The sequence below is a fragment of the Podarcis tiliguerta genome (assembly GCF_965153285.1).
Source record: "Podarcis tiliguerta genome assembly, chromosome: 9".
Classification (NCBI taxonomy): Eukaryota; Metazoa; Chordata; class Lepidosauria; order Squamata; family Lacertidae; genus Podarcis; species Podarcis tiliguerta.
The window spans coordinates 65,474,199-65,490,844 of record NC_139542.1 but is presented as its reverse complement, the minus strand read 5'-3'; the positions used below and the strand labels follow the sequence as shown (position 1 = coordinate 65,490,844).

Sequence of the window (16,646 nt, the reverse complement as noted above, 5' to 3'; positions counted from 1 at the left end):
AAACTTGCAGCAACCTTGATTTATTTCATCCATCCCTAGCCTGCGTATTGTGTGTGAGAATGATCACTCAGAACTTCTTAGCAGAATGAAACAGCACTCATTCCGAGTAAGGCTATCAGAATTTAGTGTTTTGTTATAGAGAGATCTGTAGATAAGTAGAAAGCACAGTCTCTGCCTCAAGCCACTTGCAGTTTATGCTAGATAAAACAAGATGTGACATGAGAGATATGGGAATGAAGGGAAGCTTATTTGGTCTTTGCATTTTATACTTTTTTTCAGGTTACATGCCTACAGAAATGTGAATCTGCAAGGGAAAGAGAAGGCTTGGAACTCAATTTTTAAGAAAGATGAACCAGTGTTTGCTCAAAAATAGGGGGGAGGAATCAATTGGCTATATGATGATGGGCAACTGTGCTGCAGGATTTGGAAACCAAATTCTTTTGCTAGACCCCCTAAGCCTCAGCCATAGGAAACGGTACAGATTGCACTCTTGATTTAAACAGACTCTTGAATCCTGCGCTTTCTTGACTTTAATCAATAAAGAAAACAGTGGACTGAAATATTTAAGCACTATGCAAGCCACAAAAAGAACTAGTTCTATGGTACACTACTGGCCAACATCACACTGCAATGTGGTTAAACCACAGAGCCTATGACTTGCCGATCAGAAGGTCGGCGGTTTGAATCCCCGCGACGGGGTGAGCTCCCGTTGCTCGGTCCCTGCTCCTGCCAACCTAGCAGTTCAAAAGCATGTCAAAGTGCAAGTAGATAAATAGGCAGGAAGGTAAATGGCGTTTCCGTGTGCTGCTCTGGTTCGCCAGAAGTGGCTTAGTCATGCTGGCCACATGACCCGGAAGCTGTACGCCGGCTCCCTTGGCCAGTAAAGTGAGATGAGTGCCGCAACCCCAGAGTCGGCCATGACTGGACCTAATGGTCTAAGCTGGGGTTGAGAAGCTATACTGACACAGCCTGGATGAGCTGGAGATCTGCTGGAGCCCAACTCTCTCATCCTGGCAGATCCAGAGTTAGGACCTTGAGTTAGGTCCATTAATTTCAACTGAGTGAAACTTTGTTAAATATTACTCCAAGAGACAACTGAGCTGCGGCCATTCTGATTCTTGACCCTGACTGTTTGCTTTACCCTGCTGGTTTTATTCGTGGTTACAGCAACATTAAAGAATTATTTTTGGTATCCTAACCACCCTAACTGGGTGGTAGAAAGCAACCAAGGGTGAGCAATAGGGCATGCAGATTAAAATTGATGGTTTTCTTTTAAAAAATAAGGATGAGAGGAAATATAATATATAATGTCGCAAACAGTTGTGGCGTCCTAGATCCTCATGACTTGAATTTTTGGGGGGAGAAACTATTAGTAACACAGCCCTTCCCCAATTAAACACAGCCACATTTCTCCATGAGTAAATTTCTAACTTTGCAGGAGACTATGCTCTTCTGAGTGCCAGAATAGTGCAGTCTATCTGTGAGGAATTAGGAGCAATAAGGGAGAAATTAAGCTTGGTTATTTCAATATTCAACTGTGATAAGAAGGTGTCAGTACAGGATATCCATTCCATTTCAGAGGAAGGTACTGTGGGGGAAAGTATGAGTAACAAAGTTGAATCAGCCAAGCATAAGAGACCCATTTTGCCTAATGTTTCCAGAAAAAGTAACTTAGCCTCATCAGAGAATAACTGGAATAGCAATCAAATTCTCCAACCATCTCAGATTGATCTAAGTAGAGATGGGAAACCTCCCCCTGAGAATTTATGCAGAAATGCAGAAACCTACATAAACCAGGACAGGTTTCTTCTATAGCTCATCAATGAAACCTCTGAAATCTATCCTTCTTTGTGTGGTTCCATGTGCAAGCAGAGCTCTGAAATTTAACCTTAAGGACCCACAGCCACGAATGCCCACTCTTGCGGGCAACTCACTGGAATTGCAACTGGGAGCTTCACTAAATACAAGATTGAAGGAATTGGTTTCCCAAAACCCAAAACTGACTGTGCAGTTTTTTAAACTGCACCAAAATCACTATTTTTCCTTAGCTAAAATGCATAAACTTGAGCCATTGAGCAAATGCATAACAAGAACACAGCTCTCTCCTTTATCAGTTTGTGACGTCAAGGATGACCCTGACTGTACCAGTAGAACAGAGAAAACACGTTTGTGCCTTATCTTATGTTCTTACCCCAAAGACGCACAGACCCAAGTCTGGGAACAACGCCAGAAGCGTGTGCTCGGAGATGATGACCTCTTCCTCCAAGATAAGAGGAGAAAGAGGAAGATCCTTTTATGGTCTGGAGTGCAGGAAGGAAATCCCTTTTATGGTTAAGAGTGCCAGAGCAGGAACATCTGTGATGTCAACCTGAGTGTACAAGCTGACGTGGCTGGGGAAGGGGGAGAGGGTGTCTGGGGGATATATATACTGCATGAAACTTCTCATTTCTTTGGACTTGCTGTGGACTTGATCACGCAAGTGCCTTCTGCTATCCGGAGAGCAGAATAAACTCTTTCTTTGAACCAACCTCGGTGTCATTTGACTTCCTTCCTCCTGTCCCAGAGCAACACAGACCCAATCGGTGAACTCAAATAAGGCTACAAGATAGCATGAACAAGGCCTTTTGCTTTTGTATGAGTGGATCTTTGGGAACAACGGACAGATATTCATCCACCCAAAGGTGTGGTCTGAAGCTACATAGTGTAGCAGCCTTATCATAGCTAATTATGTCTGAGTCTATCTAGCCAGCTGCTAGACAGAGGCTGCTGGACATGCTATTCACACTACCAAGAGTTCGGGGGAGGGACTGAATATAATGTAATAAATAAATAAATAACCACTGAAACTGGCTCAATAAAAATGATCTCACAAAAAAATGGTACACATTATTCAGCGCACCATTAAGGTATAATTCTAAAGAGATGACAAGTAGATTTCATCTTCTGAACAAGCAGTGGCATCAATTTTCTTAAAAATTCAAGAGGTACATTAATACAAAGATTCTTATTTAAGTGCTTTCCATGAGCTGCCCTTCCTTCATCGCTTTATCAGATTAAGTTTGCCACTTTGCTAGTTCAAGATCTTTTTGCCTAATAAGATGTGAATAGAATTCACTGCCCATCTATATATATTTTTTTGTCCTCTGCAACCTGAAAGAGAACAGAAAAAGGCAAACGGTTATCTAGTACAGAATGTGAGGATGAGAAGGAAGAAGGGGAGACGGCAGGCAAAACTCTCTTCTCGAAAAATACCGGTAATATCCACCTGCCTGATATATCAACTCCTTGCAAAATGTTGCCGAAAAGGACTGACAGAGAAAGTGAGACATTGCTCTGGAAGAACCCATGCTCGTTGCTATATACTCAGGGAACCGAAAAGATAAGAGGACTCTTTTGTGCAGCAAGGGTCTAAACAAATAAATTACAGGCTTGATAACCTTTTGTTTCGAACACTCTGCCATTTGCACGGCTCTTGTTAGGGCTCTTGTCAGGCCCAATATAAATCCCAAATTGTGAAGGCTTTTGTAACTGAGCTATAAAAATTTACTCTGGGGCAGAACCTTAGCAATTGGTTGGGGCGGGGAGCACAGGGAATGACTGAAGCATGGAAAGTGAGGCTGAAAATAAAAACTTGAACTCTTCACTTATACACCCAAGCCTGTCTTGTCCAGTCTACTAAAAATATGGGACATCACAGGCAGTGGCAGAGGAAGGGGGTGACATCGCTGCCCCCCCCGGGACGCTCCCAGCTCGCTCCGCCTATGGTCACAGGACATACAGCTGCTCCTGATTTTTCTATAGACAAGGACCAATCTGGGGCAGGGGCATCAAATTATTTATGATACGATACAATACAATAATCTTTATTGTCATTGTCCCATACAGAACAACAAAATTGGAAAATCTACATAAGAAATTCAAAAGCCAACAAGCCTGCTATCCCAACCTGGTTAGCCCCCTAAAAATTGTGATAATCCCATTTTTAAATACAATATACTCCCATAGAGACTCCTTGCACTGAGTTTAAAACCAAAATCGCATTTGGGTAGAAACTGTTTTTCAGGCAGCTAGTCCTAGTCTTTATAACCTGTCCAGAAGGCAGAAGCTGAAAGAGATCATTTCTGGGGTGTGTACTATCCTGCGCTATCTCTGCAGCTTTCTTATGGCACCTGGAAGCATAGATTTGATCCAAGGTGGGAAGAGTGCACCCAGTTATTCTCTCCGCAGTCTTTACAACCCTGGACAGCATTGTTTTTCCCCTGACCGTGCAGCTCCCAAACCACACACACAGACCATAAGTTAATACACTCTCCACAGTACAATGGTAAAATGCCATCAACAGGTCCTTTGAGAGATGGTTTTTCCAAAGGATGTAGCCCTTTCATGCATGTTCACTCATAATACTCATTTCATGCATGTTCACTCATAATACCCAGTGGGGATCCTGCTAGTGGCACATCTGCTTGCATGTTTGGCACACATAATATTTACTAGGAAAGGGCAAAGATTTTAAAGGATGTTGAGTCCTGTCTACAGAGTAAAGTGATGGGCAAAACTCCCTTCAGAAGTACTATTACATGGGAGAACAAAGTGCCGTGCAAAAGGATCTTGGGTTACTCAGAGGCAAACTTTATTTTGCTGGCATTTACAATTGTCCCTGAAGAAGACACATGCCAATACATGTTGGGCATTTTTCCGTTGCAATACATTTGTCTTTTTGCACATGCCATTTCAGATGGGGATTGCATGATTTAACATCCCCTTGTGTCAACATCTCCCTGCTTGTGGAAAACTCTCAGTGTTGGGAGAAAATATTCTGCTTTTAATGTATGTACAGTGGTACCTCTGGATGCGAACGGGATCCGTTCCAGAGCCCCGTTCGCATCCTGAAGCGAACGCAACCAGCATTCGCGCATCTGCGCAGGTCGTGATTCGCTGCTTCCGCGCATGCGTGTGATGTCATTTTGAGCGCCTGCGCATGCGCGAGTGGCAAAACCCAGAAGTAATGCGCTCCGCTACTTCTGGGTCACCGCGGAGCACAACCTGAAAATGCTTAACCCGAAGCAACTTCAACCCGAGGTATGACTGTATGTGTCTGGGGTTTTTTGCTTACAATGTTTTAAGTCGCTTTGAGTTGTCATGGCAAAAATATATTTAAGAAGCAATAGTAACAATAGGCATGTCCATAGTTTTCATTTTGAAGAGTTAACAGGGAAGACTTATGAAGGCTTCCTTGCTCTTTTGCATGTATGAGCTCAGAGGTGGGTAGATACAAAATGTGTTAATCTGTTAATAAATATGAATCTTCATTGAAACACCAGGAATGATGGGATATACCACACTGAGCGCCAAGGCCTTCCAAGCACCCCCCTTGGTGTGTGGTGGGAAAGAGGGCTGATTATTGTTCTTAATCATTGCAATGAACTTGGTACTTTAACTCAACCAGATTAAGCTGAGCTAGGCATTGTACAAGGACACAGTAAACAAATTACCTCTGCTTTTTAAATGCATAAATCCTGAAAGACAAGTAGTAATTGTTGGCTAAAGCAACAAAGCTGGCATGGGCGACAGAAGTAGCAGGCGGAAGACAACAACATTAAGAAGTCAGGTTTTGAAACTATAGGTTGTCTGCCTTCACAGTTTGCAGCTAATCAGTACCTCTAATCAATAGCAAAGACAATTCTCTATTGTGAGAAAGGTCTATTGTGAGAGAGGCTGTTTCCACTATACACTTTTGGAAAGACTCATAGAACGGTTGAAACTGTGGCTTCACATTTGACATTTTCTACGACATGGAATTGTGATGCAAATGCCAGACATGACGATAAAAATTTGGTGCGCTTAGGTTGTACTTCATAACCCAATAAATTCAGTCTCAGTTTTCCGGTCTTCCTGCTGAGCTCTTCAGGAGGAAGGGCAGCGTAAGAGGAGGATACAAGAAGTTGATGGCAGCAGAACACAATTTTTTGAATAAAGTTTAAAGCGGTAGATGTTCAGGAAACAAGATTGGAATAGTTGCAGTAGTCAACGCAGGCCAGGATTGAAGCAAAAGCAGGAACTGATGATGCAATCAATAAAGAAAATTCCAAACACTGAAAGAAATTTGTGGCAAGGAATGAAAATTAAACAGGAACTCTAAACAAGTTCAGCTGGAAATTAAATACCACTGAATTCATTAGTACTCTTCGGTAAGTTTATATCTAGGCTTAGTTAGGGCTATGCATGTTTATGTAGAAGTAAATCCCACAGAGATCAGTCATTGCTAAGAGAGTGTGCATGGAGTCTGAAAGGGACAAAAATAGATTATTATTTTTTATGAATATTAATTAAGGGACCGTTGAATGTATACATAGTTGAGGAGCGGATGTAACCGAAACAGCAAAGGTGAGATAAAACAGCAGGAGATTACTTTTAATGTTCAGCTCTTAATGAGATTTTTAGGTTTATTCAGAATGTAAACAGATTGGCCTACTAAACTGAAAGTTATGAAATACATTTCTGGACAGAAAACCCACCCATTCCATATGACAAGGATCACAAGGCGTGCTCTCTCACACACACACTCCCTCCCTCTCTCTCTCTGTGTAATAAACTTTATTAAAGGCTAACCCAAAGAAGGAGACATTTGGCAGAAGCATACCCTCCAAGTGTCCCTATTTTCCAGGGACAGTCCCAGAATTATGAATGCCACCCCAGCTTCTGACTTGATCCCAGAATGTCCCTATTTCCCCTGCCAGTGCTGCCACCACTGAGCTCGGGGAAGAGGGTGAGCCAGCGCTTGCCCCGAGTGACAGCAGTGGCTGTGAGGGAGCATCTCGTTGCCTTGCCATGGCCTCTGCTGCCAGCCTCCTCCCTTGGCTACCTCATAGCAGCTGCTGGGGACCAGGTGAGGTGTCTAATCTTGCCTCTTTCTAAAATTCATTTATTGGTGAGTAACTCTACCATGCTTTTGAATTATGGTGCTGGAGGAGACTCTTGAGAGTCCCATGGACTGCAAGAAGATCAAACCTCTCCATTTTGAAGGAAATCAGCCCTGAGTGCTCACTGGAAGGACAGATCCTGAAGCTGAGGCTCCAATACTTTGGCCACCTCATGAGAAGAGAAGACTCCCTGGAAAAGACCCTGATGTTGGGAAAGATGGAGAGCACAAGGAGAAGGGGACGGCAGAGGACGAGATGGTTGGATAGTGTTCTCGAAGCTACCAGCATGAGTTTGACCAAACTGCGGGAGGCAGTGGAAGACAGAAGTGCCTGGCGTGCTCTGCTCCATGGGGTCACAAAGAGTCGGACACGACTAAACGACTATACAACAATAACAAATCTACCAAGGAATGAAATAAAAATAAAATTGGGATTAAGGGGTTTGGTTTATGATAGGAAATGCTTGGGGAGGGGGACAGGAAATGGGGTGTCGATGAGGGTCAGTTGGGGGGGTGAGAAATATTCCTATTCTCATCTGAGGAATGTTGGAAGGTATGCAAAAGTAGCCATTGTGCTCCATGCTTTGGCGGATAAAAATACCTTAACTGTACAGGAAGGCACTTGTTAGTTATTTGACGATATATAGGTCAAGGCCTACTCAAAAGATATGACTGTGCTAATAAAGGGCTACTGCCCTTCCCATTAAACCTTGGAAGCTGCCTTAGACGTACTTTCTAATTTAATCGTAGAGAGACTATAATTCCATCTGAAGAGAAGACCCAGCCCAGAGACCATCAACCTCTCCTAATAAAATTATCTCTTAAATGTTTGCTTGAAATATATCCCCATGACATAAGTACTCTGAAGAAAGCTGTCACGCTTGGTCCATATTTGCTTTCAAATAAACTTGCAATGGATTTTGTTTATTTTAAAATCCAATGGTCCTTTCCTCTACTGCGTGTCATCCGTCACAAAAATGTGAGGTACGGATTAGCTTTCAGACTCCTTTCAGCTCTTATAATTTACAGTGTCACGATGAGCATATGCAAAAGGAGGGAAAACACGAATTTTCTCATATTTCCACTCTTTAATATGGCATTTTGTACAAATGAAAAGCAGGAAGCTTAGGCGGTGGCTGCCAAATTTAATGATATCAGGTGCAGCTGAAATGTCTTAGTACATCCCAAAGTTATGCAGAATAAAGAACTACTTATTTGAATTGCATCCAAGCCTCTATCTCCAGGGCAATCCAAGACTAGATTTGTTTGTATGTTTTCACTAAATGCCACTGTGCCATATGAGATAAGAGATTGTATTTGAAATAACAGCCACTTCCAATTTTTGGCTTCCATGTAGAGCAGGGTTTATCAATTTTGATCATGCTTATCCAGAATTAGTTGTCAGGTTTCAGTTGCTGGCAGGAATCAGGCAACAAAAATTCAACATTAGTACTGAATGACTAATCCCGCCTTGTGGAAGAAGAAAGCACAAACAATTATGCTGTGATTGGGATTGACTGCATTTCAAATATCAGCACTTCTATATTATAATAGCATGGATTAACAAAACAGGACGGACGTTAAAAGGAATCAGTCTAAGCATCCATTGGGCAGGGTGAGGGATGCTAACCTGTATGCAAATCGGCAAAAATGTGGTGCTAGATATTTACACACAGAAGAGTGATTAGCCATGCCAATATGAGACTGTCAGGGAACTGCCATCAGCTCAGAGGCGAGAGGTGGAAGGGCAGTTGTGTTACAGGGAGCCTCCGAATATCTTGCGAAGCAGTTCTTCCTCTGGCGAGGAGGGAAGCCCCACCTCCAGTGGAGAGGGGGTGCAAGGATCAGAAGATGCTAGGGAGAGCCTCAACACCGAGCCTGAGCAAAGCGGAGGGGAGGCAAGTCCCCCTTTGCCAGCGCCCATTCTGCGCAGTAGGTTTGGGCGCAGAGAGGGGAGGAGAAGGATGGGGGTCACATGACTGTTATGCTGGGGAAGGTATAAGGACCGCCCACTCCCAGATTCTGCTAGCTACTGAGCAGACATGGACTTGCGACGTTCTGCACTGTAAATAGTTTGTACAGATAATAAAGCCTGGAAAAGACAGGTTGGAGTCTTGCCTGTTTGCTCTCAAGCAACCACACCAGCACCTGACAGAGACTGTATTGAAGGAATGGGTTTCCCAAATCTAAAGCCTGACTGTGCAGTCAGTCTGAAACAGGCCCCAAAATCCCCATTTTTCCTTCTCCAAGGGTGCATTAGCTAAAAACCATTAACTTGAGCTCTTGAGCGAATGTATAACAGGAACCCAGCTGTATAAACAAAGCTCTCTCCTTTATCAGTTCGTGACGCCTAATGAATGGCCTTGTCAGTTCCGAAGTGGAGATGGGACGGCAGAGCTGGGGTTTATCTTATCTAGTGGGTTGTAGATATGTGTGGTTCCAAACCGGTTTGAACCCGTCCAAGCCAGTTTGAACCAGTTTGAACTGGTCTAGGCCGGTTTGAACCAGATTGAACCGGCCTAGACCGGTTCATACCAGTTCAAACTGGCTTGGAACGCTTCAAACCGGCTTGGACTGGTTCAAACTGGCCAAGATCAGTTCAAACCGGTTCAAAACGGCCTAGACTGCTTCAAACCATTTCCAACTGGCTTGGACCGCTTCAAACAGGTTTGGACCCACACAAACTGGCCTAGACCGGTTCAAACCGGTTCAAACTGGCCTGGACCGGTTCAAACTGGCATAGACCAGCAAAAACTGGCCTAGACCCGTTGAAACCAGTTTGAACTGGTTCAAAATGGCCTAGACCGGTTCAATCTGGTTCAAACTGGCATAGACTGGTTCAATCCAGTTCAAACCGGCTTGGACCGGTTCATACCGGTTCAAACCGGCCTAGACTGGTTCAATCTGGTTCAAACCGGCCTAGACCGGTTCAATCTGGTTCAAACTGGCTTGGACCAGTTCAAACCGGCTTGGACTGGTTCAAACTGGAATAGTCTAAGCCAGTTTGAACTGGTCCAAGCCAGTTCGAACCGGTTCAAACTGGCCTAGACCGGTTCAAACCGGTTCAAACCGGCCTAGACCGGTTCAATCTGGTTCAAACCGGCCTAGACCGGTTCAAACCGGTTCGAACTGGCCTGGACCAGTTCAAACCGGTTCAAACCGGCTTGGACCGGTTCAAACTGGCCTAGACCGGTTCAAACCGGTTCAAACCGGCCTAGACCAGTTCAATCTGGTTCAAACCAGCTTGGACCAGTTCAAACCGGCTTGGACTGGTTCAATCTGGTTCAAACTGGCATAGACCGGTTCAATCCAGTTCAAACCGGCTTGGACCGGTTCAAACTGGCCTAGACCGGTTCAAACTGGTTCAAACCAGCCGAGACCGGTTCAATCTGGTTCAAACCGGCCTAGACCGGTTCAAACCGGTTCAAACCAGCCTAGACCGGTTCAAACCGGCTTGGACTGGTTCAAACTGGAATAGTCTAAGCCAGTTTGAACTGGTCCAGGCCAATTTGAACCGGTTTGAACCGGTCTAGGCCAGTTTGAACTGGTCCAGGCCAGTTTGAACCGGTCCAGGCCAGTTTGTGTGGGTCCAAACCTGTTTGAAGCGGTCCAAGCCAGTTGGAACCGGTTTGAACCGGTCTAGGCCGGTTTGAACCGGTTTGAACCGGTCTAGGCCAATTTGAACCAGATTGAACCGGTCTAGGCCAGTTTGAACTAGTCCAAGCCGGTTTGAACCGGTCCAAGCCAGTTTGAACCAGTTTGAACCGGTCTAGGCCGGTTTGAACCAGATTGAAATGGTCTAGGCCGGTTTGAACCGGTCTAGGCCAGTTTGAACCAGTTCAAGCCGGTTTGAACCGGATTGAACCGGTCTAGACCGGTTTGAACCAGTCCAAGCCGGTTTAAACCGGATTGAACCGGTCTAGGCCGGTTTCTGCTGGTCTAAGCCAGTTTGAACCGGTCCAGGCCAGTTTGAAACGGTTTGAACCAGCCTAGGCCAGTTTGTGCGGTTCCAAACCAGTTTGAACCCGTCCAAGCCAGTTTGAACCAGTTTGAACTGGTCTAGGCTGGTTTGAACCAGATTGAACCGGTCTAGGCCGGTTCAATCTGGTTCAAACCGGCCTAGACCGGTTCAAACCGGTTCAAACTGGCTTGGACTGGTTCAAACCAGCTAGACAGGTTTGAACTGGCCTAGACATGTTCAAACCGGTTCCAACCGGCCTAGACCGGTTCAGACCGGTTCCAACCGGCTTGGACGGGTTCAAACCGGTTTGGACCCACACAAACTGGCCTAGACCGGTTCAAACTGGTTCAAACTGGCTTAGACCAGCAGAAACCGGCCTAGACCGGTTCAAACCAGTTTGGACTGGTTCAAAATGGCCTAGACTGGTTCAATCCGGTTCAAACCGGCTTGGACCGGTTCAAACTGGGTTAGACCTGCACAAAACAGCCTAGACCGGTTCAAACCAGCTTGGACTGGTTCAAACCAGCCTAAAGACGTTCAAACCCGCTTGGAATGGTTTAAACCGGCCTAGACCGGTTCAAACTGGCATGGACCGGTTCAAACTGGCTTGGACTAGTACAAACCGGCCTAGACCGGTTCAAACCAGTTTGGACCCGCACAAACTGGCCTAGACCAGTTCAAACTGGCTTAGACCAGCAGAAAACAGCCTAGACCGGTTCAAACCAGTTTGGACAGGTTCAAACCGCCCTACACCAGTTCAATCTGGTTCAAACCGGCCTAGACAGGTTCAAACCGGTTCCAACCGGCCTAGACCGGTTCAGACCGGTTCCAACCGGCTTGGACGGGTTCAAACCGGTTTGGACCCACACAAACTGGCCTAGACCGGTTACTGGTTCAAACTGGCTTAGACCAGCAGAAACCGGCCTAGACCGGTTCAAACCAGTTTGGACTGGTTCAAAACGGCCTAGACTGGTTCAATCTGGTTCAAACCAGCTTGGACCGGTTCAAACTGGGTTAGACCTGCACAAAACAGCCTAGACCGGTTCAAACCAGCTTGGACTGGTTCAAACCAGCCTAAACACGTTCAAACCCGCTTGGAATGGTTTAAACCGGCCTAGACCGGTTCAAACTGGCATGGACCGGTTCAAACTGGCTTGGACTAGTACAAACCGGCCTAGACCGGTTCAAACCAGTTTGGACCCGCACAAACTGGCCTAGACCAGTTCAAACTGGCTTAGACCAGAAGAAACCAGCCTAGACCGGTTCAAACCAGTTTGGACAGGTTCAAACCGCCCTAGACCAGTTCAATCTGGTTCAAACCGGCCTAGACCGGTTCAAACCGGTTCAAACTGGCTTGGACTGGTTCAAACCACCTCTCTATGGGACTCAAACGCTAACAATAGTTTCATTCCAATTATCTGAACATCTTATATCGGGCATAGGCAAGCTAGGCCCTCCAGATGTTTTGGGACTACAACTCCCATCATCCCTGACCACTGGTCCTGTTAGCTACGGATGATGGGAGTTGTAGTCCCAAAACATCTGGAGGGCCGAGTTTGCCTATGCCTGTCTTACATCCACAAGTCTTTCCCACAAACAATGATGCCTTGCTTTAGGTTTCCAAACCACATATTCCAAACCTACCAACCAATCCACCACCAATGTCCCTAAAAAATAGTATTTCATGATTTTCAGACAGCGACATGATTTTTAGCACAGAACAACCACATACACATCAAAATCCTTTCCATATGTGAAAGGATTGGTGAAATGTACAGCACTTCAGAGGTTCAAACACACACACACAACAGCATTAGTGATCAGGATTCACTTTGCTCTTTCCGTGAGTCAATCAGCAAAAGTATCTCTGAGCCAAACTGAATCAGGCTGTTTAAAAATAGCAGAGAAGCATTAAACTCTGTTACACTGGTCTCAGTGGATAGCTTTGGTTTTGGTCTGTCTGATCAGATCTCCTATTGTTCCTTTCATTGTTCGTATTTCTAATTCATTAGTACAGCACAGCACGCTATATGTAAGAGGATGTTGCAACCTAATGAAGATTTTCTCTTCTCTCCCTTTCAAAACAAAAAAAGCTGGTTGACTTTTGTTGTTGTTGTTGTTCGGTTTTTAATGGTATGGTGAAAGATTTTCATCTTGTCAGGTTTTATTTTCCTCCCATTGACATTATCTCTTAATTAAAAGAAAAGATAAATAGATTCGAGCAGGTGCTGTAGCTGATATGAAACATAGCTGTTGTTTTTTAAAAGTCCAGTCAGACAGACAACAGCTGAGTTTTCCAGCTAGCCAATTTTTGTAGCAAAACATACTCAGCAGTAAGAGAGGGTATATATGCATGTCTGGGCGGCATCGGCAGGAGAGTGGGGGTGTACTCTTCAATTTTGGAGTATTTTTCCCTTGAACCTAAAATCCCAGCTAATAGCAGTTCACAGAAAGGACCAGAAGGCAAATTTTCTCTCCATCTCTGCTATCTGTGCCCCGGGTAAGAAGGGATTTTGCATTTCATACATCATTTACTACATGCAACCATAGCTTTCCCATTGGGCCCTCCTGTCCCACTCAGCATCAGTGCCACCCCTAGAGCACAGGCTGCAGGGCTGTGAATTTTGCTCATAAGGGGGAGGTTTTTGCGTGTGTGTTTTTTCACAGAAAAACTCCTCAGATAAAGTCTTCTTCAGATGCATTAAAAAGTAAGCAACTTAGTGCTATAAGGAACAGGGGCTGAGGCATGCACTAAATATTGGAATACTTCTGATAGAACCTGTAAGGCACCTTTGGAAACTGAAGTCAATGCATTCAAACAAACACAGACACAGCACAAATGCTTCGCATCAGCTGTTCATTGCTGTGCTCAATGATCAATGACCTACAGAGCATCTGACCCAGTGGCGTAGCGTGGGGGGTACAGGGGGGGCCGGCCGCACCGGGCGCAACATCTGGGGGTTAGGGTTAGGGGGCGCAAATGCACGGGTTAGGGGGCGCAGATTACTTGCCTTGCCCCGGGTGCTGACAACCCACGCTACGCCACTGGTCTGACCTACAGAGCGTCTGAGTGTACACTCAGTTGGAAACCTGGGTTGGCACCCAAGATTATACGCAATAAACACAACACACAAGAAGGATCAACAATACCATGGACATGCTACATTCTGCTCTACACAAATTCATCCAGTTGGTGAAGTATTTTGATTTCAGTGCCTTTGATCAAACATAGTGAGGGCCATTTTACACATTACACAGACACAAATCTGGATTTGTCACTGAAAATATACTCAAAAGGCACTGTAGTTAATCAGAACTCTGTGATGAGTATACGACCTGTACACACCATTGTCAACATTCACACATTCCATTCTTTATGTGCATTTAACACATCTTAAATGTCCACCCCAAATATATTAAGTGAGGTGGCCCTTGGAATAACCCTAAAAGTCTGACATCTTTTGAATTTCATTATTATTTCGGTCACAGACCAGTTCCAGCCCACATACAATATCAAGGAAGTCATAAAACATGATACGGATACATTTGAATTTGCAATTAGGTATAACAGGAACAATACAGATATAGCAACAGTTAAAAATATATAAATTAAAACATAGTCACTAACATATAACCTAAAATTATCATTTAAGGCCTTAATCATTATGATAGCACAGCTTGTTCCCTAAGTTTTATGGCAATCTCACAGAATTTGGCTACCCTTAACGTGATCTCAGGATCCTTGTCCTCTACCAGGGATTTTAGACATTGAAGTTCGGATTCATTTGGAGATTTTTGCATAGCAGGGGTAATAAATACCGAGCGTATATCCCTGTAGAAACGGCAGCGTAACAAGGCATGAGAGACAGTTTCTACCTCCATCAAGTTGCAGACTCGTTCCACGTATGGTTTACCCTCGAATCTGCCCTGCAATAAGGCAGATGGCAGCACACTGGAAGTCTGACATCTCTACTTAAAACTGCCCTGGAGTTATTTACAAAGGGCAGTATAGAAATTTACTGGATACACGAGTAATTAAAAAAAACAACAACAACCTATTTGGGGAGTCCCAATGAGGGGAGGAAAACATTTTATGTCTTTTAAGGATTTTGCAAATGTTTCCTTTTAGAAGCAGTCACACTGGAAAAGTGACCAACAGATTGAATATCTACATGAGGTTCCACACACCCTTACAAGAGAAGCAAAAGCTCCAGAAGCAAAAGTGGAGGATGCAGAGAAGGAGGGACAGAGCTTCAGGTTGAACAAACAGAGAAGCAGAAGTTCAACTCATAAAAAAACTCAAAGTCTGACATACGATTTCTCCTACAAACTGACCCACTACTCTGAAGGATCTCCGATAGAGAAGACCCTTGCCTTCCTTACTGAGACATTATTCAGCTTCACTCCAAGTCAGTGCCACCAAACTAGAACAAACAGGCATAGTTATAGCCACACCAGTGGTGAGCAGAGCACTTGCTTCCATAGCAAACATCTCTGGGTCCCTAGAGGCTCCTTGGTCAGACCAGTGCTGTGGTCTCTGAAGTGTGCTTAGGAGCAAAGTCTGTGGGGGTGCTTCCTACAATCTGCCAACAGAAGTCTGCTTATGCATCTTATTACCAAACACACACAAGCACAACAGGTGCAGCTCGAATTCTTTAACCGAGTTTTTCCACATACCTAGTGTTCTAGCTGTATTGTGTTCACATTATTCAACAAATTAAAGGTGTGTTTTTTACCTGTGCACTGTTGAAAAGAATGTTGCATTCCTTCATCGGCAGGTCAGCACTGGAAAGAGGCTGCAAAAAAACAAAAGCAAAAATTAGGACAAAGGTATATCAATTGAATGACAGCTTGCAGATTTGAACTTGAGTCTGAAATGTTGGAACCTGGACTACTCCACCAACAGAGATTTAGCAGGTGCCTTCTGCTTCAACTTGTAAACATCTGCTGAAAACTTCTCTATTCTGCCAGGCTTATGCAGGCAATTAAGAATATACCTTTCCACAATGCTGAGCTGATTTCTGATATTAACTTTTAAATATGATTTTATTGTATTGCATTGTACAACTGTCATAAACTGCCCCTCTGATTTTTATAATGAATAATAATATACAAATGTTTTTTTATAAACCAATGAGACAGAGATACCTGTTGTTTACGGTCACTAAAGGTTGTTCACTGAGGTATCTATGTATCTTTGTCTTAAGACCAAACTAGACATGACACAGGAGGTGAAATGATTAGGATTTTCTTTTTACTACTTAGCAGTCCTACGGGCTTTGAAGATCAGGGGAAATGTACTCTTAGCAAAGTTTTTAACCCTTACCCCCTATCCATTTTGTGATCTAAATTTACACCTACCCTAGGTCTACTTTCTCATGAAGATCTGACTCGTTTCCTACCTGGAAAAATGTCTTAATTGAGATAACCAGCATGTGCACAATTTTCTTGAATTCTGTTATATATTTAAGCTGGTTCGAATGTTTCAGTCCAAGACAACAGCTCTCCTGGTGCCCACCACACAAAGATAGCTGGGGGATCCTCATGAAGATCAAGCAAAGGTGAAGCAGCTTGAATGTTTCTCTTCTAGAGTTAAAGATTTTGTTCACATGTAATGCTAAACCATGGTTTAGTGCTACTTCCGTGATCCATGATGGGAGCACTGTGGTCCGTAATGGGAGCTGCTACTTCCATGATCTCAGATAAGCCTGAGTTGGAACAGCCCTTCCTGTCTCCATAATGGGAGCACTGTGGTTCAGCTCACAA

At 44.2% G+C, this 16,646-nt stretch overlaps 1 protein-coding gene across 5 annotated transcripts in view; it reads right to left on the bottom strand.

Annotated features, from left to right (window-relative positions):
• Positions 1-16,646, bottom strand: part of PPARGC1A (PPARG coactivator 1 alpha) — a 631,111-nt gene that overhangs the window by 404,746 nt on the left and 209,719 nt on the right. For all 5 annotated transcript variants that reach the window (XR_014515347.1, XR_014515348.1, XR_014515349.1 and 2 more), the window contains exon 2: positions 15,617-15,676. Coding sequence is in view for 2 of the 5 variants with exons in the window: in XM_083458139.1 (XP_083314265.1) it covers positions 15,617-15,676 (60 nt within the window). In the remaining 3 variants the exon portion in view is untranslated. The remainder of the gene's footprint in view (positions 1-15,616; positions 15,677-16,646) is intronic.